The sequence below is a fragment of the Quercus lobata genome, chromosome 4, assembly GCF_001633185.2.
Source record: "Quercus lobata isolate SW786 chromosome 4, ValleyOak3.0 Primary Assembly, whole genome shotgun sequence".
NCBI classification, from domain to species: domain Eukaryota; kingdom Viridiplantae; phylum Streptophyta; class Magnoliopsida; order Fagales; family Fagaceae; genus Quercus; species Quercus lobata.
This window is the reverse complement of record NC_044907.1, coordinates 21,016,448-21,041,497: the sequence shown is the minus strand read 5'-3', so window position 1 is coordinate 21,041,497 and position 25,050 is coordinate 21,016,448. Positions and strand designations below refer to the sequence as shown.

Below are 25,050 nucleotides of genomic sequence, written 5' to 3'. Positions count from 1 at the left end.
TCTAAATGTATATATTTTTATAAACAGCTTTACACATTCTTCAATCTAAATGTAATTTATTTATTTATTTCATATCCATATGCCAATGTAGTACTCAATGCTAGGTTGAAAGGTCTAATTCCACTCTTATTTAGAGAACCGTATATCATTTTCATCATCTTCAAGAGATAGAGATAATAAAACTCTTAACAAAGACATTTTTTCCCCATTTCTTTTTCTTTTTGGATAAAATATTACATGCAAGTGGTTTTCTTGATATGCTTTTTTGTGTTGTACCAACTTTCTTTACATAGTACCAAATTCAACTTGAATAAAACCTTCAACATGCACAGAATCATAGTTGCATGCATACTAATTTAGTTAAAAAAATTACTGTGTTAACAAATTTGATTGATGTTACTTCAATAACAAACCACTTCCATCACATTGGAATACATTACTTATCACAGACTATTGCTTTACATCAGTTTATTATTACAATTGTTATTAATGTTTTGAGTTATGTTAACTAATTAGGGAATGAAATTTGGTCCACTTAGGTCTATTTGGTTCATTTAGGTCAAATTCGGCCTATTTTGGAGCACTTACTTAAGAATGAGAAAAGAAAAGTTTGGGTTGAGAGCAACATCAATTATTTAAGTAATATCAATTGTAATTATATGATTTTTTTTATTATCATAATAATTGTTGATGCCCATTTTTGCAAAACTGTACCCAAAGGCCCATGAGGAAGAAAACCCAATGAAAAGCAAGGCCCAAAGACCCACCAAGAAGACCGAAGAGCAAGAAAGGTCCAAAGAAATAAGTAGAAGTGAAAACAATCTATAGCAAAACGCAAATCTGCAGTAGAATACAGATCTGCCGCAGAATACAGTTCCCTGGCAGAATGGCTTCGGCAGATGAAGATAAATTGGGCCCAAGACCCTTTTCAAATCCTTTTGTATACAAATCTATAGCAAAACGCAAATCTACCACAGAATACAGATCTGCCACGTAATACAGTTCCCTGGTAGAATGACTTTGGCAGATAAAGACAAATTGGGCCCAAGACCTTTTTGATCCAGTCAACATTATCTGGCCTACAAAGGCCCAAATTCTTTTATATAAAAGGATAGGCGTAAAAACTGATATGAAGAAGCAAGATGAAAAGAAACAAGGAATGGCAGGAAGTGTCAGCAGCAGGAATCATGTGAAAGAAAGAAAAGCCAAACCAAAGGAAAATGACAAACGTAGCAGGAAACGCATGAAGAAATAAGACAAAACACGCAGCAGACCAAAACAAAGTTAATCTACTATAGCAGAAACGGCGTGAGAGACAAACACAGAAGATAGTGGAGCAAGCACAAAAGGGCCGGGGTACCACCAACCTGTACCTAGCCAATACAAGGGAGGTGGGCCCACGGTCAAAGGGATTCAGAGAGCATGGTTTGGTGGTGGGGGGAAAAGGGGGTCTATATTTGGTTTCCTGCCATGAATTCTTTTGGGGAATATATCTTTCTGGGATAATATCTTACCCAAAAGAAGTAATAAATGGTTGAGACCATCTGATGCATGCCATAGAGCTAGGTAGTGAGGTAGCCCAATCCTTATTTAGTCACCTAGAGGTAGAGGTATACAGGAAGAACAAACAAAATGGAATTTTGTCGTGAAATGAGTAGCGTTGCAGCAAACATGTACTGAGCAATGGCAGGGGCAACCAATGGGTGAGTGGGTAATCTTGAAAGGATGCCCACAACAAACCAAAAACAGTTGGTGAAGCCCTAAGGGTAAAAGGGAGAAATCTCATTGAATTGGTTTGCTATAAAAGGAAGGTAACCACGGCAGAAAAGAAGGACCGAATGGAAGAGGAAAAAACAGGGGAAAGGAAAAAAACAGGGGAAGAGAAAAAAAACACTAAAAGAGGGAGACCCAATGGAGGGAAGCATTTAAGGGAGAAAACCCATGGTAAGAGAGTAGTAAGCACCCAGAGAGAGGTACCCAGGAAAAGGAAAGACCAAAAAAGGGGAACAACCCACGACAGGAGAGTAATAAGAAACTAAGAGTAAAGAAAGAATGGAGAGAAAGAAAGAAAGTGGTAAAACAAAGAGAGAAAATATGGCAGGAACAATAGACCATCTTTTCCCTCCCTCTTAGCAAACGCTCTCTTTGATGTCTCCAAAAGTAATAGCTAGTAGCCATTTAGGCCTATTCTCCAAAATGCACAATTTTGGTGGCAAAAGCCTATGACAAGGTTGTTCAAGTTGGGGTTTGGGTTCTTTCTTGGTTTACTTATCCTATGGGAAGATTCAATACTTGATTTTGATTGCAAATATATTTGATTTCTCTCATTATAAATTATATCTGTTGTAATTAGTCATTCTGCCGTAACACGTTTTTATCACGTCTGCTGCATCAGTTGTCTTGCTGTGGTATCTTTACTTTTTGTACTAGTTATTCTACTGTAGCACTTTTTCATTATATGTACCGTGTTAGCTATTATACTAGCTAAACCTTTTCTGTGGAAGCTTTCCTCTTTATTTGTTATTACGTGTTTCACTGTTGACACAAACTAACCATTATCCTGCCATAAGTATATATATACATATATCTTGTTTCTCATGTTCTGCAAAATATATTTTATATATGTATATGTGAATATGTATAAGTATATATACTCATATATGTATGTATATATTTGAGAATATGCTAACCCATTTAAACTAACATTTGTTTGATGGGTATTTTTTTTTGGGCTTTAGATTTGTTTATGTGCAGGAAGTAGAAAAGTATTTCTGTAGTAAAAACGAAGAGTAGTCAAAACGAAGAGTAGTCATTCACTTTGCAAAAGGTTTTACTGCACGGCAGAAGGCTTTAAAGCACAACAGACAACTTTAATGCACAGTAGACAGCTTTATTGCACAGCAGAAGGCTTTATGGCAGAAAACTTTAATGCACAGCAGACAACTTCAATGCACAGCAAGAAGCTTTGTTGCACATCAAGAAGCTTTATTGCACAGCAGGAAGCTTTATCGCAAAGCAGAAAGTTTTGCTACATAGCAAAAAAAGTCAGTCCTGCGGCAGAAACTGGAGAAAAGTTCCTTTTGCGGCAAAAACTGGAAAAAAGTTCTTTTTGCAGCAGAAACTGGAAAAAAGTTCCTTTTGCGGCAGAAACTGGGGAAAAGTTACTTCTGCAGCAAAAAAAGATGATAAGCACCACGTTCTGCCCGCCATAAGCGTGCTCGTGGCAGACGAGACATAGTTTGCGCACAAGTTGGACCAAATTGAGTTGCAATTGGACCAGTCTCAACTCCCTTACTCAGAATACTCGGGCCTAACACCGCAGGAGGCAGCCCAGCCCACTTTAACCACAAAAAGGCCCACCACAATAATCTCCTTAAAAGAATGAGAAATTTGAATAATAAATTAAAAACTTAAAAATTTAGTTGTACCACAAGAAATTAGGAAAAATATAACGCATGAAAATTTTTTTTCAAAAAATATGGATCACTTCCAAAAAGAATAATATCAATCAAAAGCACCGAAAGTGAAAAAAATTATATATTTGTAAAATAGAGAGATATAAATTACTTTTAGAAATTGTTTAATTTTTAGGGAGATCAATAGATTTTCTACAATAAAATTTAGAGAATAAATTATATATTTCCACACATTGCGTAAGTCATTCATGTGTAAGTTAGTGACTAGTGTATTATAATAACTAACTTTTTCTTAGTATTACTTTTTGAGAATAACTTGCAAGTGTGAAGCACCATGTCACACAGGGACGGAGTTAGGACTCCGAATTAAGGGGGGCTGAAGAATAAAAAAAATTATTATGAAACTCCAATTAGTATTAATAAATCAAGGCAATCAATTCTATACCAGTTAATACCCGTATACCGTTTTGAAATTACCATTACTTTAATATATATATATATATATATATTGCACATTATATAATATCAATATATTAACCTAATATATAGTAATATAAAAATATATTATATTTGAACTAGAATTATATTATCTTTAGTTTTCCGTTTACCACCCACTTAGAGCAACCACATCAGCTCATTTATAATATTCTAAAATAGAAAAAAGTACCAATTTCACACATTCTTACCCAAAAAACACCCACATCAGTCTTTGTAAAAATGTGCAAATATATACCATGGCTGTGTAAATGAATAGTAATCGTGCATATATGCACGGTTATTGTTCATCATGTAAATGACTTTTTTATTCCTTTTTTTCTCTCTCCTCTCTCTACCTCTGACTCAACTCACTCTCTTTTTCTCATTTCCTTTCTCACCTCACTCTCACCGATCAACTCTCTCTCAAAGCTGATCAGCCTCTCCGATCCAACAATCCGATTAGTCTCTCCAATCAAATACAGCGGTGATTCCGACGGATCATGAAAACGATGGACCATGATTCCGATCAGCCTCTCTCATCTTCGATCACATGAAAATGACTGGCTTTCTCGGTAGACCATGATCCAGCGTTCCAAGTCCTTGACTTAATGAACATCAGTGATTCCAACGGGTTTGTTCTATTTGATTGTTGATGGTGGTTGGTGGCTGGGTGTGGGTGATTTTGAGTTTGTGTTGGGTCTGTAGCTTGATGGAGAAGACGGCGGCTGGCTGGGTGTGGGTGTGGCTCGACGGATTTTGTTGAAGGATTTTGTTGAAGGGTGGTTGGCTGTGTGTGGGTGTGGCTTGACAGAGAAGACAAGTTTGTGAGTTTGTTCCAGAGGAAACGAAATAATAAAAAATATAAAAAGAATGAATATTTTATTGAATAAATGTGTAGAATAGATAAACTGATGTGGGTCTTTTGTAAAAGTGGATGTGTAAAATAGAAAAAAATATGTTTTTTCTTGCAAAATAGACAGAAAATTTGCACGAATTGATGTGGTTGCTCTTACGAGCCATGCTTTTTTGTTTTTGTTTTCATTTGATTTATTCTCATCCATTGTAAACCCTCTCTCAAGTGTTCAATATGCTATTGTGTTGTGTTGTAATGACTCTACCTCTTTGCCTTTCATTTTAGTTCAGTGTCTCTCACTCTCTCTGAGTAAAGGATTTTTATTTTATTTTTTCCTTTGGGAATTTGATGGAAGGATCGAAACTTTAAATTTGTAGATTAGTTTTGTTTCAAAAATTTTAAAGGGTTAGGCTTTTATTTTTATTTTTATTTTGGTAAAATTGGTAGATTGGGCTTAATTATTTTTGTAATTTTGCTATTGGTGATTTTGTTATTGGGCTTATTTTTTTTGGAGCTTGCTATTTTTAAGGGAGCCTACATGTAATTTTGTTGAAAAAAAATGCTAAATTAGTACACACACACATATATATATATATACTATTTTTTTTCCAAATTCTAGTGGGCGCCGTTGCCCCCCCCCCCCCCCCCAAGCCAAAACATGGCTCCATCCCTAATGTCACAGTATTCTAAGAGTATATAATAATTTTCTGAGTGGCAATATGGCAGGACAATATATTAGCTCATCATGTACAATTTCTCCTACTTCTTGACTCTGTCAAATAAGCCAAATTTTACCATTAGAAAAAAAAGTTGCGGCATTGAAGAAGTCATGAATTTGTGACTTTTACTTTTCCACCTTTTTATTTTTTAATATTTTTATATAGTGAAAATGAAAGTCATCTCAGTTGAATGACTTTTTCAAAAGAGGATCCAAAACTAAATTTTTTAAGATGTAAAATAAATTTTTTTATAGAAAAAAAAAGGAAATAAGTTACTTAAATGTAGAGGATCCAAGGGGGCCTTAAATTGAGGGGACATTAGACTCCTTAGGCTTAGACTATTGAGCCAAAACAAAAAATAACTAGTAAACCCCACAGATAAAACCGAATAACATAATAAAAACTAAAAAAAGACCCAAGGATCAGGACATCTTCGCGGCAACTGATTAAAGCCAAGAAACATAATAAATAAGACTCGTGATCTGCTTGCAAGCTTATGGTAACGGCACGCTTAACCACAAAGTGCAAAGCGCCAGAAGCTTAGTGCTTTTGTCTCTAAAGCAACACACATTTGAATAAGTGCTCCTTTTGGAGCTTTTCCAATAAGCTCAGAGTGTTTTTGGAGCTTATTTAGTATTTATTTTATCTTTAAAAAAAAAAAAAACCAAATGTGATATGTAGTTGGCAGATCTTAATTTTGTTGATATGCATTATAAAAAAAAGACAATTTTACAAGTTCCAGAAGTAAAAATCCATTTGGGAGCACATTCCACATACCGCTCAAACTCACCAAAGTAGACTCCAGCAAGAATGAGGTCACAAGATAACACCAATGATAGACCAATAATGTATTGACCCATTGTAATGAATTAACCAATTAATTAGTCAAGTTAATTAATTAGTTCAATTAGTATGCAATACGCATGGTAGCACAAACAAATCACTAAGTTAATATGTAGTGGAAAATAAAGTTGATATGGTGATTTGTTTACGAATGGGGAAAACCTCCAAGGCAAAAACTCTACTGGGTGATTTTAAGGTCACCACTCTCGAAAATCCATTATTATCACAACAAGCGGTTACAAATAAATAAATCCCAGTACCGTATACCGACCTACAGTTGAGCTCTTACCCCAATACCCAATTGGACTTGTTCTGTAGTGACAATCTCTCATTTTAATGCATGGCTCTTAGTACGTGACTAACCAATTGATGCATGGATCTAAGTACGTGACTAACCACCAACTTGAGAAGGATTTTGGCTGCAAAGTTCTTCAGTTCGTCAACATGATTAAGATTACAAAACTCCTTGGTTACAAAACCCTACGGCGTACAAACACAACAGTTTCTTGAAGAGAAAGATGAATTAGGGAAAATTATCTTTGGTCACAATATGCTTGTGAAAAACCTTTGCATCAAGTTGCACTCACTTGCATCATCTGTGACAGCCCTTAAAATAATCCTTATATGTATTTAGGGTTGTAAGAAAAGAAAGCCTAAACGTGTATACATGGATTGGAGTGAAATCAGATCTGAAAATCTGATTTTCTTAAATCTCGATAGATAGGGTATCTATTGAGCAGCTGTCGAGCATCGACAAAAGCTGCCTTTTAAACCTCCATAGATGCTATCTGTTAAGTTTTAAAATCCAGCACTTCTTCACTTGATTCTTGGACAGATTTGCATGGTTTTAACACTTGGACTTGAAACCTTGTTCCTTGAAGTATTAAACACATTCTAGATCTACCCAATTACAAGTAAAGTGCGTTTTGTCAAAAGATTAGCCAATTCTACATTGACATATGTTCCTAACATGATTTACATATGTCCTAACAACCGAGATGTGTTATCGAAGAGGAAATCGAAGAAAACAAAGAAAAACCTTTCCGTCGCCCTCCAAACGATAATCAATCCATTAGAAAATAAAGTTGGAGTACATGAATAATAAAAGACCCTCCAAGTTTAGTCTACCCAATGTACTTGAGCCCTCCAAGCTCCTGCTACCAACTGGCTTCTCGGAACCTTGTCTTCTCTAGCTTTCCCGGATCCTGCAATTTAGTCCGATTGCATCCACCAATGAATGACTCATTCCAATACTTCCCAGCAACACCAAATCTCACTTGACACTCAGATTGGGTGTGGTAAGTGTTCGGACTATCAATCTCTCAAGGATTTAGAGATGGAGAGGTAGGAGTAGAGGAAAACCACAAGAAAATGTGTAGATGATTGTGGGTATAACAATCTCTAACTCCCAAATGTATTTTCTAGGGTTTTCTCTCTAAAAAGCACTCTTTACAATATGTGGGTAATGATGGTATATATAGTGTGAGAAAAGACTTGGTAAAACAAAACATGACATTTTGCTAAACAGAATGTTTCGCGAGTATTTCACGGGAAGACTTTACCCACAAAACACTCGCGAAATCCTCTAGGTTGGCATGACTCTTCGCCTTCTAGTCATGTGCTCTACACGTGGCTATTTCATGGGTAAGCTTCTTGCAAGGCATTCGCAAAATCCATTTGTTCATCCTTTTAAGCTTGAGTCTTCACACTCTCTCATACTCGTCCCTTACAATTAAAAACCCACATAAATACAAGGAAATATGATTGAAGAAATTACAATCAAATTTGACATGGACAACAAAAAATAGTTGTAAATTACAACTTTACAATTATTGTTTTGTAGGTCACAGACACACTTACTCTCGGCTCAATCTGGACAATCATATTACTAACAATCCCGTGCATCATCAATATGCCCCCAGTAAGGAAAATTCATTGCGGAAGTAGGTGATTGATAAGAAGTATGGAATCTCATGGAGGGAGTCTGTATAAAATAGCTTTGATGTGGGGAATGGGATAAGAATTCGTCATTGGGATAGCTTCACTAAATTTGTTTGATGTGGGGAATGGGACAAGAAATCGTTTTTGGCATGATATATGGAGTAGTGATACGAGCGTGGCATGATATTCAAGTAAAAGTATCCTGCGCTTTGCCTAATTGTTGGGGATGGCAGTTTGGTTGATTCTCAATTATATCGAAATCGGTGCCCTCATGGGAATGTTATATTCTTCAAAGAAATTAATGATTGGGAGCTATAATCTATTGAGCATCTTCTTCATGGTTTATATGCTATCACATGTTCTGATTATCACATTGCTGATGTATGTACACTATGTGGAAGCATCCTCGCAACGACATCTATCCAGCAACAAAAGCAGATACAAAAGCCGAAGAAGTTTGGGGGGCTACCCCCGGCTAGACCGCCCAAAAAAGTCATTTGCCATGCTTGCCCAAAAAGGTCATCTTTTTATTCTATATGCATACCTTTTTACTTGTCTATTATGAATCTCATTCCTTTTTCTTCAAAAAATCTATTCATATTATTAGGTTCTAAATATTTAGACATAAATGTTTAGGAACTAAATTTGTTGTATGTTGACAATCTGAGTACAAAAATGTGTCTAGAAAAAGATTTTAGTGCCTTTACAATTTTTTAGACATGCATTGTTCAAGTTGATACAAGTTAAGATTCAAGAACATACAAGCTGCAGAAAGAAGAATTAGAAATCTGTTAAACTTGACCGATCGAAGAGAAGCCTCGACGGGTCAAACTGTGATCTACACAATTTTAAATAAAGCCCAACAACCCGTAAAAACATTTAAGGTTTGAGTCCAGTACTCCTAAGTATAAAAAGAAAATCTTAATACACGTTTTTCAAGTCTTGGGAGTTAATCTTGTGAGCTCTGCAAGATTTTGTACTTTCTAACTTTATCAAGCACCTATCGGAGATCAAATCCATATTGCTAGTATCAGTGGAGTAAAGTTGCAACAAAGCCTTCAGCTATCAAGCGTATTGAAGTCCAAGGCATGAACAGGTGGTTCATGTGATAACAAATCCAGATCAAGGAAGTCTGTGAAGTTCAGAGCCCAATTTGGTAATTGTGTTAGATTTATTACGTATTGGTATTCTTGATTGTAAATCTCAACTTGATATAGTGGATTGTTTTTTGAGATAATTCCCTCCCAAGTTTTTTACCTTAAAACGAGTTGTTTCATTAGTTTTCCTAGATCATCACATCTTGTGTTATTTACTTTTCCATTGTATTTGTTACATGTGATGAATGTTTAACCTAGATCTGAATAATTAACCTAAGTAACAACTTGACTAATAAATTAGGTTAAACTTATTGTTTTTTCCAGGGGTCTAAAACCTAACACACATAATTTAGCCATAACTATTTATTGGGTGCATATATTGTAACAAAAATTTAGTATCACTTATTTTTCACAATGAGCCCAAAATGCAAAAAACACACACTGCCTAAAAAGATTAGACAATTTCACCATTTTTAATGCAGTTATACAAAGTTAATTGGGAAGATACTGTAAATTGTAATGCCACTTTGTGATGAGCAATTGGGGAAAAAAAAAAAAAAAATTGACGAAAACCCTGATGAAATGAAAGCATCACCTCAGCTAGCTGACCATAACTTCGTAAAGAGAGTATCATTAACAAAAGAAGAACGAACAAAAGCTCTCCAAAAATTCTTTCAGTAAATGCCGTCGAATTTGATCTTGAAAGATCCAATTGATACACGACAAGAGAGTTTCTAAAGTTATGTTTAGTAACAGATTTTGTTTTTTTATTATTTTGGGAAATATAAAGGAAAAACAAAGTTCTTGTATTTTTGAAATAAAAAATATGTTTGGTTAGTTGAAATTAAAGAAATAGTTTTTTGAAAAAAAAAAAAAAAAGAACAATACTAAAAATGTTGTTACTAGGATTTGAATTTTAATGCTAATTCATTAAATGAGATAAATTCATTAAATTAAATGCGTATTTTTGTTGACTTTTGAAAATTAGAAACTGAAAACAGTCTTTTGCATGTTTTCAGTTTCCTTCACAAATTAAGTTTTAAGAACAGTTTTTGTTTTCTGTTTATTTTGAATTGCTAAATAAGTTTTTTAGTCTCAACAATAGAAAATTATTCTTAGAAACAGAAAAAAGAAGAAAAATAGTTACCAAACATACCCTAAACTTTTCACGTTGGTCTCTAGAAAACAATAAAACATAATATATATTGATAAAGCCGGCAGTGATTAGCTAAAGAGCAGTATTCTCTCACTCATGGACAGATCACCGCTCATAGTTGACCTTTTAGCAATTATGAAAGTTATTGTGAAAAAAGTTGAATCAATAGCATTATTGACAATTATTTGAGTTTGGCCGGCGCCATATCACTCGAAGATCCCACAATGTCCTTTACATGGTATAAAAATGTGCTTAATTTCATTTGAATGCAATGCATGAAAATCAAACCCTTTGTTCTGATTTCCATGGGGATTTCCCACTTGAATCCAGCTCCAACATCCTCCTTTTTTTGCATGCATGCTTTTATTCTGGTGTGCCTTGTTAGTAACCTCTGAAGTTGGCACCAATAATGAAATTGATCGACCGGTTGGCATTGCTTGACTTCAAAGCCAAGATACGTGAAGACCCTTTTGAAATTGTGAGCTATTAGAATGACAGCCACCATTTTTGTCAATGGCAAGGGGTTATCTGTGATCAACCACATCAGACTCAGAGGGTTACCACTTTGGACCTACGATCTCTCAAACTGGTAGCTAGGTTCCCTATCACCACACATTGGAAATTTAAGTTTTTTGCAGAAGCTAATCCTCCAAGACAATAGTTTTTATAATAAAATCCCTCCTGCTATCGGTCGTTTGGGCAGATTACAAGTCTTACGATTAAGAAATAACATGATTAGTGGCAAAATTCCTAGCAATATATCAGGTTGTGCCAAGCTCATAATGTTTTTTGGCTGATTATAACCTTCTTGCTGGGGGTTATAATCAGCCAAAAACATAATGAGAAGAAACATGTTTGAAGGGGCCATTCCATTATCTTTTGATTCATTAAGAGGTATTGATATTTTGGATCTTTCTAACAATAGTTTGTCTGGAGAAATTCTAAAATTTTTGGAGGACTTTGACTTGCAATTACTGAATCTTTCTTACAACCATTTTGAGAGTGAAGTATCAATAGAGGGTGTTTTCAATAACACAAGTGCAACTTTCATTGAGGGAAATGGTAAGCTTTGTAGGGCTGTGCCTGAGTTTCAGGCTTTCAGCTACCTCAAAGCAAATCCAAAATATCCAAGAAGAAGAATTTGACCCTTACCATGAAGTTAATCATCTCAATACTTTTTGGATTTCTTGCAGTAACTTTGGTTCTATTGCTTCTACTTTTTTCTTATTTAAGAAAGAAAAAGAAAGGGAATACCCCAAGTGATTCATTAAATTTTCTTTTGAATGTATTTTACCAAGGTCTCCTAGATGCTACCAATGGATTCTCTTCTACTAATTTAATTGGTGTGGGCAGCTTTGGGTCGGTGTATAAAGGAATTTTCGATCATGATAGACAAACGGTTGCTATCAAGGTGCTTAACCATTTGAGATATGGAGCTTCCAAAAGTTTCAAAGCTGAGTGTAAGGCTCTAAGAAACATTAGACATTGGAATCTAGTGAAAATGCTCACAACATGTTTAAGTATTGACTATGAAGGTCATGATTTTAAAGCTTTGGTGTATGAGTTCTTGGAAAATGGAAACCTAGAAGAGTGGTTGCATCCAACTCCCAGAATACATGAGGCTCTTAAGGAACCAGAGAGTTTGAGTCTTCTCCAAAGATTGAATATTGCCATTGATGTTGCTAGTGCATTGGATTGTCTTCATCATCATTGCCAAGTACCAATTGTTCATTGTGACCTCAAGCCTAGCAATGTCCATCTTGATTATGAAATAATTGGACATGTAGGTGATTTTGGCTGGACAAGATTCCTTTTTGATGCTACCCAAGAATGTTCTACTAATTCATGTAGTACCTATCCCATGTTTAATAAGCTCCATATCTTATGTAGACAATAAATAAATAAATAAATAAATAAAAATCAAAAATTTAAACAAGCAAAAAAAAAGAAGAAAAAAGGATAGGTACTACATAAGAATTATTAGGCTTATGCCTACATGAGCTAAAATTTAATAAGCTCATTCTGTATAATATGAATAGGAATAAGCCTAATAATTCTTATGTAGTACCTATCCATGGTTTTTTTTTTTTTTTTTTTTTTGTCTTAATAGCTTGTTCAAAATAAAATTTTTGCTTGTTTATAAATTATATATATATATATATATATATATTTATATATATATATCTCCAAGGCTTATCTTTTTTAATACATTGAAGTTTATCTTCCTTCACCACAGGCGCACAAGGTTGATGACTTATTATGGAGGTTGCTATCATGCATGGTTTATTATATAATATATATAGCACTCAAGCAAAAAGGAAAAGCTAGATCGCTTGTTGTTTAATTCAGCAGTCATGTATTTTTCTTTTTCTCCTATATCAAGTAAGTAAAGAATAAAGTTAGTTTTTAAAAAAAAAAAAAATAAGTTGGTGTAAAACTTAACCTTTAATTAGGTGTGTGTTGTAAGTCATCTTCATAAAATAAATAAATAAATAATATATTATATATTACCCAAAAACTGTAATTTTAACAGTAAAAAAATAGTTACAGAAAGATTAGAAATAAGACGAAGTCAAATTTAATGTGGTACGTACATCCTTCATGACAAGAGAAATTCGACCTAACCTTTGGACTCTTTGCCGTGAGTCAAAATTCTGAAGAAAACAATCTGAATATGAAAAGTTATCACAAAAGTTGCACCCCAAATATATAGTTTTTAATAGCTGAAAAATAAAATGACGATCGTTCGATTGGTAAGTGTAAGACGAAGTCATATTGATGACATGATGTTAAAAATTAAAAGTACCCACTACCCACAGGTACTTTCCAAGAGAACTCCAACTTATTTTTTTTGGACTTTTTTCCTTGACTCAAAACTTTCTAAGAGAAAACAACCAGAAAAGGCTGAATATTTCTTATAAAACCTCCTATATTTATACATTTATTTTAAAAATAATATCACAACACATATATTTTTTTAAATGGTAATATAAATAATTTTATATTATATATGAGAAATTGCCAACTAACATCCTAGCAAATATTTAGACCCCAAATACCAATTATATGGCTTAATCACTTTTACCCTAAACTAACAATTTATGCTCAATATAAGTGATTAGCCAATTTTATATAGCATGCATAATCATATATCAACTAAAGCATATAAAGCAATAAACTTTTTTTAAGATTTTGTTGTAAAAAAAAAATCAAAGTTAACTACCTAGGTGAAACACATTTTTTTTCTTAGTAGTTCTAGTTTCCCAATTTTCTTAGCTCTGTCACTACTCAAAAATGGAAATGAAGAATGAAGATCTACATGACTTCAAACATAAATAGTTTCATAAGTTTGAGACTTTAATTATGTAAACTTAAGATATGAAACATATCAAACCTAGTATCTTATGTAATTTTTTCTAATTTTTTTCAGCAATTATTGTGGACAGGATATGTTCTTATAATTAGTACATTATATAAAATATATATTTTTCCTACTATTTTTTTTTTCTTTTGAAAGGTTTCCAATTATAACTTATTACCTACTTTGACAAGGTCTGCATCTATAACCCGCAAGTCCCTATTGTCTTTTGGATTCAGTCCGATTCACATCACTAAACTAAGGTTGCGTCATTGTTCTTTACTTGGTATAAATCTCCATGCTTATCCTTGAGGTATCAAAGAACCAAAATGAATTGTGCTTTCAATACTGAGCCATAAGCAGTGAAATCAAACCAACACCCACACGTACCAAGCGTCACTCTGCATGGGGTTTTCCCAGTTGAGTTCAGTTCAACCATCCTCATGCACCTCATCTTTTTGTATACGTGCCTTTGTTTATTTCTGCTGGTTTGGCTTGTTAATCTCCTTTGTGGTTTGCGGGAATAATGAGACTGACAGGTTGGCGTTGCTTGAGTTCAAAGCCAAGATCGCTGATGTTGGTTTTAGATCCCTTAACACAATATGTTTAACCTAATATTAAGCCAAGTTGATTAACAAGATTGTTAATTAGATCTAGGTTAAACCAATATGTGTAAAACAAATATAATGTGAAAAATAAAGAATACATAGATCTGATGATCCAGGAAACCCAAACCGGTAAAAAACTTGGGAGGATTTAATCTAGCTATCCCTAAGATAAAAACAGATCCACTATAAAAGAATTGAAGTTTGTATAGTAAGACTTAGGCCACTAACATCCTATTGCTACCTCGTATAGAAAACTTACTATCACGATCACGTGACAGCTCCGAGTCCACGAACTACTTCTTTCCTTGATTTGTAGCAACCACAAGTTCTCCTACTTGTGACTTTGATACTCCACTCAAAGGTTTTAGATCTTCTTAAAAGTTCTTTATGCAGCAACTGAAACAACTATCAAGTTCTTGACGTGAATCTTGATCTTGATAGCTCTATGTGTGTGTATGAAGATAAACACCTTTGAAATCTCACAAAAGATTCAACACACAACTCAACAAAGACTTTTAAAACGTAGTTGAAGTTTTTCCTTTTATACTTGGAGTGAAATACTTAACCCTACACGTCATATGGGCTTGGGCTGGTTCAAAAATTCTATAGAAAATTACTGATACATGATTCTCGATTGATCGAGTCTAATTTTCGATCGATCGAGCCTTGTAGAAATTCAATAGTAATTTCCTGCAATTACTCGATTCCAACTTTACATTAAACCAAACTTTGAGCAAGTTTAACCTAGACTATATGTTTTGATAATAGTTTGCCAACAAATACAAAGTGAAATTCTAATACATTAGTTCCTAAATTCTTAGAACCTAATAACAACATCCACTTTTGTCAATAGCAAGGGGTCACTTGTGGTCGTCGACATCAGAGGGTCACAACATTGGACCTGCAATCTCTAAATCTGGTAGACTCTATATCACCACATATTGGAAATTTAAGTTTTTTGAGAAATTTAAACCTCCAAAATAACAGCTTTTATAATGAAATCCCTCCAGAAATTGGCCGCTTGTTTAGATTGCAAGGCTTAACATTGTTTAACAACACAATAAGTGGCAAAATTCCTAGCAATATATCTGGTTGCTCCAACCTCGATCTTTTCGCTTAGTGTCGATTCTAACCAGCCGGGAGGAGAAATTCTTATGACGCTTGCCTCCATGACAAAGCTCCAAAATATTGCTCTTCACTTAAATAATCCAACTGGAAACATTCCACATTTTTTTTGGAAACTTTTCGTTTCTAGTTTGGTTATCTGTAGCTGAGAATAACTTGGAAGGGACCATCCCTCATTCTTTTGGCCACCTGACCAAGCTTACAAAACTACTTGTGGCTCAAAATATGTTGTTTGGTACAATTCCTCCCTCAATCTTCAATCTGTCTTCATTAAGAAAATTTGATGTAGGATTCAGGGGCGGCGCTATTCTATATTCAGGGGTTCAAATGAACCCCTTGACTTCCAAAAAAAAAAAATTATATATATAAAATATTTATTTATTTTTGTTAGTTTAATACTTTAATTTATTTTTAAAAATATTTTTGCACACCCTGACTTAAATTTTGCACACTCTTATTACAAGTATTTCTAACTCTAAGAGTAAAGAGTCAGTGTTTGTAAATTGTAAGTATCACTATTTTTTATAAATTTATATCATGTGTGTGAGTGTGTCTAATATTGATAGTGTGTATTACTTTTGTTATAATACTATTTGTGTGAATTATGATGTGTGTGGACATTTGTGTGTACAATATAAATATAATATAAATTTATATAATTTAATAATTAGGAAATAGAGATGATTTGTTACATGTGTGTGTATTGTTATTATGTTATAATAACTTTTTTATAAAGTTAGTAAAATTTAAGAAAAAAAATTGTAAAGTTAGTGATTATTCAAGCATTTGTCTGGTTAAGTAGATGCAAAGTGTATTAGTTTATATATGAATGAGTGTGGCTATGTGTCTCAATAATTAATACAAAGCTAATGAGTTTATTTTAGTCATTTAGTTTAAAATATTTTATAAAAACAATAACAAATAGATAATAACAACTGCATAAAAATAAAAATGTTAGATAGACTTAACAAAATAAAATAGTCATAGCCTCATAGTCATAGCTACCCACATTGGGCATAGATACTTATAAGGAACTATCATATAACAATTTAAAATTTGAAAACTTGTAGAAGAAAATTATAAAACTTCATGTATTAATTTTATTTTGTCGATAATTCGATATATTCAAGTTTTTTTTTTTATTAAAATTTTTTAATGACTCCCTAAACAAAATTTCTGGAGCTGCCACTTGTAGGATTTAACCAAATTCATGGGTATCTTCCATCAGACATAGGTATCAGCCAAATATCAAAGTATTAAGCATTGCCAATGGCCAATTTACTGGATCTATCCCTGTTTCAATATCTAATGCCTCAAATCTAGAGACACTTCAATTCAATGGAAAAGTTCCTTCTTTGGAGAAGCTAAATAGAATTTCAAAGTTGTTTATTCAATTAAACAATCTTGGAAATGGAGAAGAAAATGACTTGAATTTTCTCTGTTCTTTGATAAATGATGCCTATTTGACTAATTTGTATATAAATTCCAATAACTTTGGGGGAGAGTTGCCCAAGTGCATTGGCAATCTATCAACTACTCTTACCATGTTGGTTCTAGATAATAATAAAATAACTAGAGAGATTCTGATTGAAATAGGAAATTTGATCAACTTATTGAGACTTGAAATGTGGCAAAACAAATTATCTGGTAATATTCCTTTTGAAATTGGAATGCTTCAAAAATTACAATATATGATATTAAGTAAAAACAATTTCATTGGGAACATTCCATCCTCTCTTGGAAATTTAACAGCCTTGATAAGATTGTATTTAGATGAGAATAATCTTCAAGGCAACATCCCTCCAAGTCTAAGCAAGTGCCGAAATTTGTTCATTTTGAATCTTGCCAAAAATCTTAGTGGTTCGATATCCCCACAAGTTATTGGTCTCTCATTCTCACCAATTTTTCTAAATTTGTCTTCCAACCAATTTATTGGTGTCACTCCCGTGGAAGTAGGAAATTTTAAAAATCTAGAAGGGTTGGATATTTCCAAAAATATGTTGTTTGGGAAAATTCCAGCAAGTCTTGGAAGCTGCATAATGTTAGAATTTCTATACATGGGAAGCAACTTTTTCCAAGAGATCATTCCTTCATCTTTGGAATCATTAAGGGGTCTTCAATCTCTAGATCTTTCAAACAATAATTTGACTGGCCAAATTCCTAAATTTTTGGAGGCCTTTGTCTACTTGAATTATCTGAATTTGTCTTACAACCATTTGGAAGGAGAGGTGCCAACAGATCGAGTTTTCATGAATACAAGTGCAATCTTCCTTGAGGGAAATGGTCAGCTCTGTGGAGGAATACCCGAGTTTCAACTTTCTAAATGCAAATATGAAGAATCCAAGAAGAGGGGGTTGACCCTTACCTTGAAGTTAATAATATCTATATTTTCTGCACTTTTTGGTGTAACTTTGGTTCTATCTCTTCTACTTCTTTATTCTTTAAGAAAGAATAGAAAAGATAGCACCTTAAGTGACTCAGGGAATTTACTTTTGAATTTGTCTTATCAAAGTATCCTAAATGCAACTAATGGGTTCTCTTCTGCCAATCTAATTGGTGTGGGTAGCTTTCGATTCGTATATAAAGGAATTCTCGACCAAGGTGGACAAGTAAATATGGTTGCTGTCAAGGTGCTCAACCTTTTGCATCATGGATCCTCCAAAGTTTCATAGCTGAGTGTGAGGTTCTACGAGACATCAGACATTGAAATCTTTTAAAGTTGCTTACATCATGTTCTGTTATTGACTATGAAGGTCATGATTTTAAAGCTTTGGTATATGTGTTCATGGAAAATGGAAACCTAGATGAATGGTTGCATCCAAGGGATGAGACTCTTGACAAAGCAAGGAATTTAAGTCTTCTTCAGAGATTGAATATATTGCCATTGATGTTGCTAATACATTGGATTATCTTCATCATCATTGCCAAACACCAATCATTCATTGCGACCTTAAGTCTAGAAATATTCTTCTTGATGATGAAATGATGGGACATGTAGGTGACTTTGGCTTGGCAAGATTGCTTTTTGATGCTACCCAAGATTTTTATATTGAATAATTTAGCTCCATTGGAGTAAGAGGGACAATTGGTTATACTCCTCTCTAGGTGAATATCATTTTCAATTTTTTTTTTCTGATTAAAATTTTTTATTTCCTTTTATTTTTTTTAGAGTCAATTGTATTTCCTTTTCCCTTAATCTTTTACTATATTTTAAAGTCTAAAAGAACATTGTTAATAAGGATGTTTTGTAGTTAGAAGTTAGAATGTTATATAACAACAATTTCCACTTATCTTAATCGTTTTCTTTTTTAGATGCCACTGAAAATGCTTTTCTAAGACTTGTAGGTTAAATATCTTATGACTTCTTTTTCTTTTTTTTTGGTACAAAACTATGCTCATATTACATATGTATAATGTTTAATTTCAGAATATGGTATGGGAAATGAGGTCTCAACATATGGTGATGTCTATAGTTATAGCATATTATTGCTAGAGATGTTCACAGGAAAAAGACTTGTTGCTAACATCTTCCAAGATGATTCGAATCTTCATGACTTTGTTAAAGCCGCTTTGCCAAAACAAATAATTGAGATTATAGATCCTCTTCTTTTTCTTTGGAAAAGTGAAGAAAGAGAGGCAACAATGATCGACATTACTCGCAATGAGGGTCAAAATGGAAGTCCAATAATTCAAGATTACTTGTTTGTGATACTTGGAATTGGTGTTGCTTGTTCTGTCGAACTTCCAAGAGAAAGGATGTACATGAGTGCTGTTATTATTGAGCTACATTCAATTCGAAAGAAACTTCTTGAAACTAATTTACACAACGTCTTCAAGGCACAGGTTTTTGTTTTGGTTGGTCTTAAGGTAAGAATGGGACATTTATATAGTGATTAGAAGTCAATACCTTTATGCCAGTATTTTTTATTCAAGCAAATCTGAAAAATTGTGCCACTTGAAATTTGATTAGCTCATTATGCTATGCTTGGTATGGGGATAAGTCCAAATACTCTAGTATAATATCTAACACGTAATATGCCACTGAAATCTATTTTCTATTTGGTGATTTATTTTATTGTAGTGGTTCACAAGAAATTACCTTACATCTTATCTTCTTACTCTAGTTATGTAGAGGTCTCTCTCGATGACATAAGATTATTGTCTATTGTATTGAATTATTGACAGATTTTGCAGGCTACAAAGTTTAAATTCAAAATTTAAAATAAAAATTTAAGTAAATGTGTACCAATTCCAAAAATATTGAATGAGTTGGGATTTGTCAATTTCGCAAATGGACATTCTTATATCATTATTTTCTTACTAGTAACACATAATTGAGTGTTCAATTTTGCAAATTAAGTTATTGACAATGAGTTTCCCAAAAAATAAAAAATAAAAAAAGTTATTGACAATGAATATATTTAGAATTATTCTTCCTTTAGGAAAAATTTCATTCAACATATTATCATATATTGAAATTCTGAGCTTATTTTTATAATATATTGAAATTATCTTCCTTTTCCATAGGTGAACAAGGATGATGACTTATTATTGAAAGCTCGGATTTGTGTGAAAACACAAGAGCTTATTTAGACCCCCAATTAAAAAAATTACGGCTAGATTGCTTTTACTCTAACTTATCTAAGTGCAGAACAGGAGTAAATGAAGCGCAATAAACTGATAACTACTTTAGTGCATAAACATGAATAACAGACAATAAAAGTAAAGCACAAGAGTAAGGGAAGAGAGATGCAACCACAAGATAATACCAAGACGTGTAATTGAAGAGGAAACCAAAGAATTCGTCAAAAAACCTCTCCGCAACCCTCCAAGTCGAAATCGACCACTAGAGAATAAAGTTGGAGTACACGAATAACAAAAGACCCTCCAAGCCTAATCTACCCCATGTACTTGAGCCCTCCAAGCTCCTGCTACCAACAGACTTCTCAGAGTCATGTCTTCTCTAGCTTTCCGGATCCCACAATACACCTGATTGCATCCGCCAAGCCTCGCCGGCTTCTTTTGGCAAATCCCCAAAGCTTCCCAAGTTTCAAAACACTCTCTACACTTTAAAAAAGTGTGGGTTGTATTTGGGTACAAATCTCAACTTAAGGTATGACAATGGGAGAGAGAAGGAGAAGAGGCTAGAATGATTTTTCACTAAGGATGAGTAGCTCTCTCTCTAAAAAATGGGTGTGTGTGTCGTAGAAAACCTATCTAGGGTTTTTCTCTCTAAATGGCCTCTCATCCTTTTATGGGTAATGCGGGTATATATAGTATGGGTGAAGGGTAAGAAAGTCACACTTAAAAAATCGTTTAGGCAGAGAGTTTCGCGGGTTAGCCCTTCTTGCGAGACACTTGTGAAACTGATAGCCTGATGCGACTTTTCAGTTTCCAGCATGTGCTTCTCACGTGACTCTTTCGCGGGTAGGCTTCGCGAGACACTTGCGAAATCCACTTGTTCATCCAATACATGCTCGATTCTTCAGCAACTTAATACTAAACCCAATACAATAAAATCCCACAAAATACAAGAAAATAAATTAATGCAATTACAACACTTTTTGTCATGAAATAAAACCAACATAAAATATAGTTGTTAATCACAAATTTACAATTATTGAAAGTTCAATTAGCATGTAAAACACTAATGAATGTTTGGACCCCCAATTACAAAATTACCAAAGCAAGCTTATATTCAAACAATTTATGTGTGGAATATGAAATATAAGCAATACCCAATTCGGCAAACTACTTTAACACAAAATTAATCACAAACACAGTAGCAATTCAGGGTTAAAGAGTAAGGGAAGAGAGATGCAAACACAAGGATAACACCAACACATGTTCTCGAAGAGGAAACCAAAGAACTTAGCGAAAACCCTTTCTGCCGCTCTCCAAGTGGTAAAATGATCCACTAAAGAATAAAGTTGGGATACACGAATAGTAATAGACTTTCCAAACCTAATCTACCTAATGCACCTAAGCCCTCCAAGCTTCTTGCTCCAACAAGGTTAAGCCTAACCGTGTTTTCTTTAGTTTTCTGGATCTCGCAATAAGCTCCTTATTGCATCCACCATCCTCGGCATCTTCCAATACTTCCCAAGCTCCAAAAACACTCTTAACACTCTAAATGGGTGTGGGTAGTATTTGAGTATAAATCTCTTTTCAATGGGTATAACAATGGGAAAGGGAATGAGAAAAGACTACAAAGATTTCTCTCTAAGAATGAGTAGCTCTCTCTCTAATAAGGTGGGTGTGTTGTAGAAACCTCTCTTAGGATGAAGAAAAAATGCTACAAAGTATAAGGTAAACATGACATGCTAGGATGAAGAAACAAGGTATAGACCAATGCATGACAAGGGTAGCAAATGTGTGTGCAAGAGATGACTATGTGCAATGTATGACCAAAGCATAAAAAATGCACACGTGGGGCAAGGTGTATTAAATACACAACTAATGAACCAAATATGTTCTAATGAGGAAACACGAGAAACCCCAAAGTTTGATACTCATCTGAATCTAAACAAGTGAGAAAATGCTTAAGAGGCATTTAATCAAACACCTAGCGTGCACAATATGAATAATAATGTAAAATAATGCATGAACATCATGAAATCTACTCTTAAAATATGTTCTTTTTGCCACAAGGGGCCAACATCCAAAGCAAATCATCAAAAGAAACCAATCTCATAAAATTTTTTTTGACAAAAATTAAGTGTTCCCAATCCCTATAATGAAAATCCCAACCAAGTGTACAAAACTCTCCAAAACATAATATAAGGATCCAAATTAACGAAAAGAGTTTAAAATTGGTTGGGCTCTGATGAAAAAAATATTGAAAGATGGGTTTTAGAGAGGATTGGAGAAGTTTAAAACATGTTTTCCACGAAAAGCCCTTTAAAAAGTTGTTTTTAGGCGTTTTGCGACTGGCAAGTCATGAGCTGAGTCACGAAAGCTTTTGGATGAACTTGCGACTTGCATTTTACGACTGGGCGAGTTGCTAAAATGAATAGCCAAACCTCGCTACTTGCGAGAATAGCCAGAACGAGTAGCCAGAACGAGTAGCCAAAAATTCTGACACCTGTTTTTCAACACAAAACTTGCTTAAAACAATGAAAAACAAATTAAGTATTAAACATGAACACAAAGAGTGATAAAAATCACTTCCGAATACATATAAAATTATCAAAATTTGTTTTTGTTTGATCCATATATAGTTGAGTACACACACATCATATTTAAATAAGTACAATCGAACAAATGAATAAGATATTCATTGAACATTAGGCATGTGTGTATCAAATGTGAAATAGCCTTAGTCTAGAGTGAAACTTCAATGATCAAATCAATCAAGTTATACACAACTAGTACTAAGACAAGTGGTCTATCTCAATTATAGAAATGAACATATATGACTTCCCACAAGAAAATGATTACATATCTTTGAAACTTTTCATTTGGTTTCTTTACAATTTATAACATTTGATTATTTTTTATCTTTACATTTCTTTTTAAGATTGATACTTGAAATTTTTGATATTTTAATTTGATGAACAAGCCTTTGGCTACTAGGTACCATACATTTTCAATAAAAGTCGCTTTTCCTTTTTCTTAGTCAAATACTAACATGTACGACGGTTTTTGCAACTCATTATCTCTTTTTGAGATTTGACATTTGTTGAGCTCTTAAGCAAAAACATAAGAGAGTGGGAAGAGATATAGGCACAAGTCTACGCATATATCAAAACCAACATGATTTTTGACTAATTATTCATGGCAAGCTTGAAGATCGATTTACAATAATCACACATAGATGTCAAAATTTTTCCTACAAAGATAGATGTGCATACATAACAAACTAAGCTCATAAATACACTAAGCCATTTGTACGAAGGCACTAGGCCAAACACACATGATATGTGCTCAAACATATATGATCAAACTTTTTGAATTTTTCACTTTTTATGTGGTTTTGGATTTTTTACTCACACAAAACTAAAATATAAAAGTAAGATCAAAACAAAAACAATGCACATAAATAAATGCAAGATGCACAAAATGCATGAAGATATGACATTCAATGCATGAAGAGTAAAAAACAATGCACATGAATTAATGCAAGATGCACAAAATGCATGAAGATATGACATTCAATGCATGAAGAGTCAAAAACAATGCACATGAATAAATGCAAGATGCACAAAATGCATGAAGATATGATATTCAATGCATGAAAGGTCTTACAAAGATCGAAAGAATTAGATCAAGGACCAAAAGAGCAAAAGTTCAATCATAGGAACCATTTCTCATTCAAACGAAACAATTGCTTGGAATGAGTGTCTCAAGAGAAGAGAGACGAGGGTTGGAAAAATGAGAATTGGAGATGCACATAGACAGTAAGTTAAGAGCATTAAACACTTTTTTTAACAACATGTTATTTTCACTTAAAACCGGTTTATCCCTTTTTAGCACAACTTCCAAGAAGATCAAGTTTATCTTTTCTTTTAATTCTTATAAGAGCATAAAACTTAGAGCAATGAGATCTTAGATGACCAAAAGCACCACAATGGTGACAAACATTGTGTTTAGGTCCACTAGGCTTTTTGGGGAGGGATCTAGTAACATGGTTTTGTTCTCTCTTCAACTTATGACATTGAGATCTTATATGACTAATCACACTACAATGGTGACAAGTTGGAACAAACTTAGATCCATCCAAAACCCTAGGTTGAGACCTAAACGGAGGCTTTGACTTAATAGCCTTTTTTTCCACCTTTTGATTTCTTTTATGTGGAGGAATGTACATCGATTTGTCCTTTGAGGTAGAACACACAATAGGCACAAAATTAGATACCACAACATGATTGTAACAAATATTTTCATCATTTTTAACAATAGGTTCAGCAATCAAATACTTGGCATGCATCTTAAGAGATTTATTTTCACATTTTAGCTCATCAACAAGTTTGTTAGACAAAACAAGTTTAGCATTTAAGTCCAAATTCAAACATTCAAAACCCTTTTAGCTTTTCAAGAGAATTTTCAGCAAGTTTCTTACATTTCTCAACCAATTTGTTGGATTCATTGAGCTTAGCAATCAAATCATCATTTTCACAAATGAACTTGCTCACATTCTTATGAAACCTCTTAGCTTCTTTCTTCAAAAGTTTGATGTTTGGAATATCAACAACAACCAATGATTTAAGTAACATGTCATCAATAATTATAAGGATAAACACTCATAGAGGCATTTTCACAAACTCGTGGCATGCTACATTCATCATCAACCAAAACATGCATAGAAGCATACAAAGCACTATCCATGGCAAAAAAAAAAAAAAAAACACAAGGGTTCAAGAATCACACTTAGGTAACGAAACCAAAACAAGTGTACTCGCTCTGATACCAAGTGAAAGTTCAATTAGCATATAAAACACTAATGAACATTTGGACC

At 33.7% G+C, this 25,050-nt stretch overlaps 1 protein-coding gene across 1 annotated transcript; it reads left to right on the top strand.

Moving 5' to 3' along the window:
- Nucleotides 1-11,341: 11,341 nt before the first annotated feature.
- Nucleotides 11,342-18,265, top strand: LOC115984814 (putative receptor-like protein kinase At3g47110). Its single transcript, XM_031107813.1, has 3 exons — nucleotides 11,342-11,564; nucleotides 11,801-12,289; nucleotides 17,346-18,265. Exons 1-3 carry the CDS (start codon nucleotides 11,342-11,344, stop codon nucleotides 18,263-18,265), a joined length of 1,632 nt encoding a protein of 543 aa, XP_030963673.1.
- Nucleotides 18,266-25,050: the final 6,785 nt, after the last annotated feature.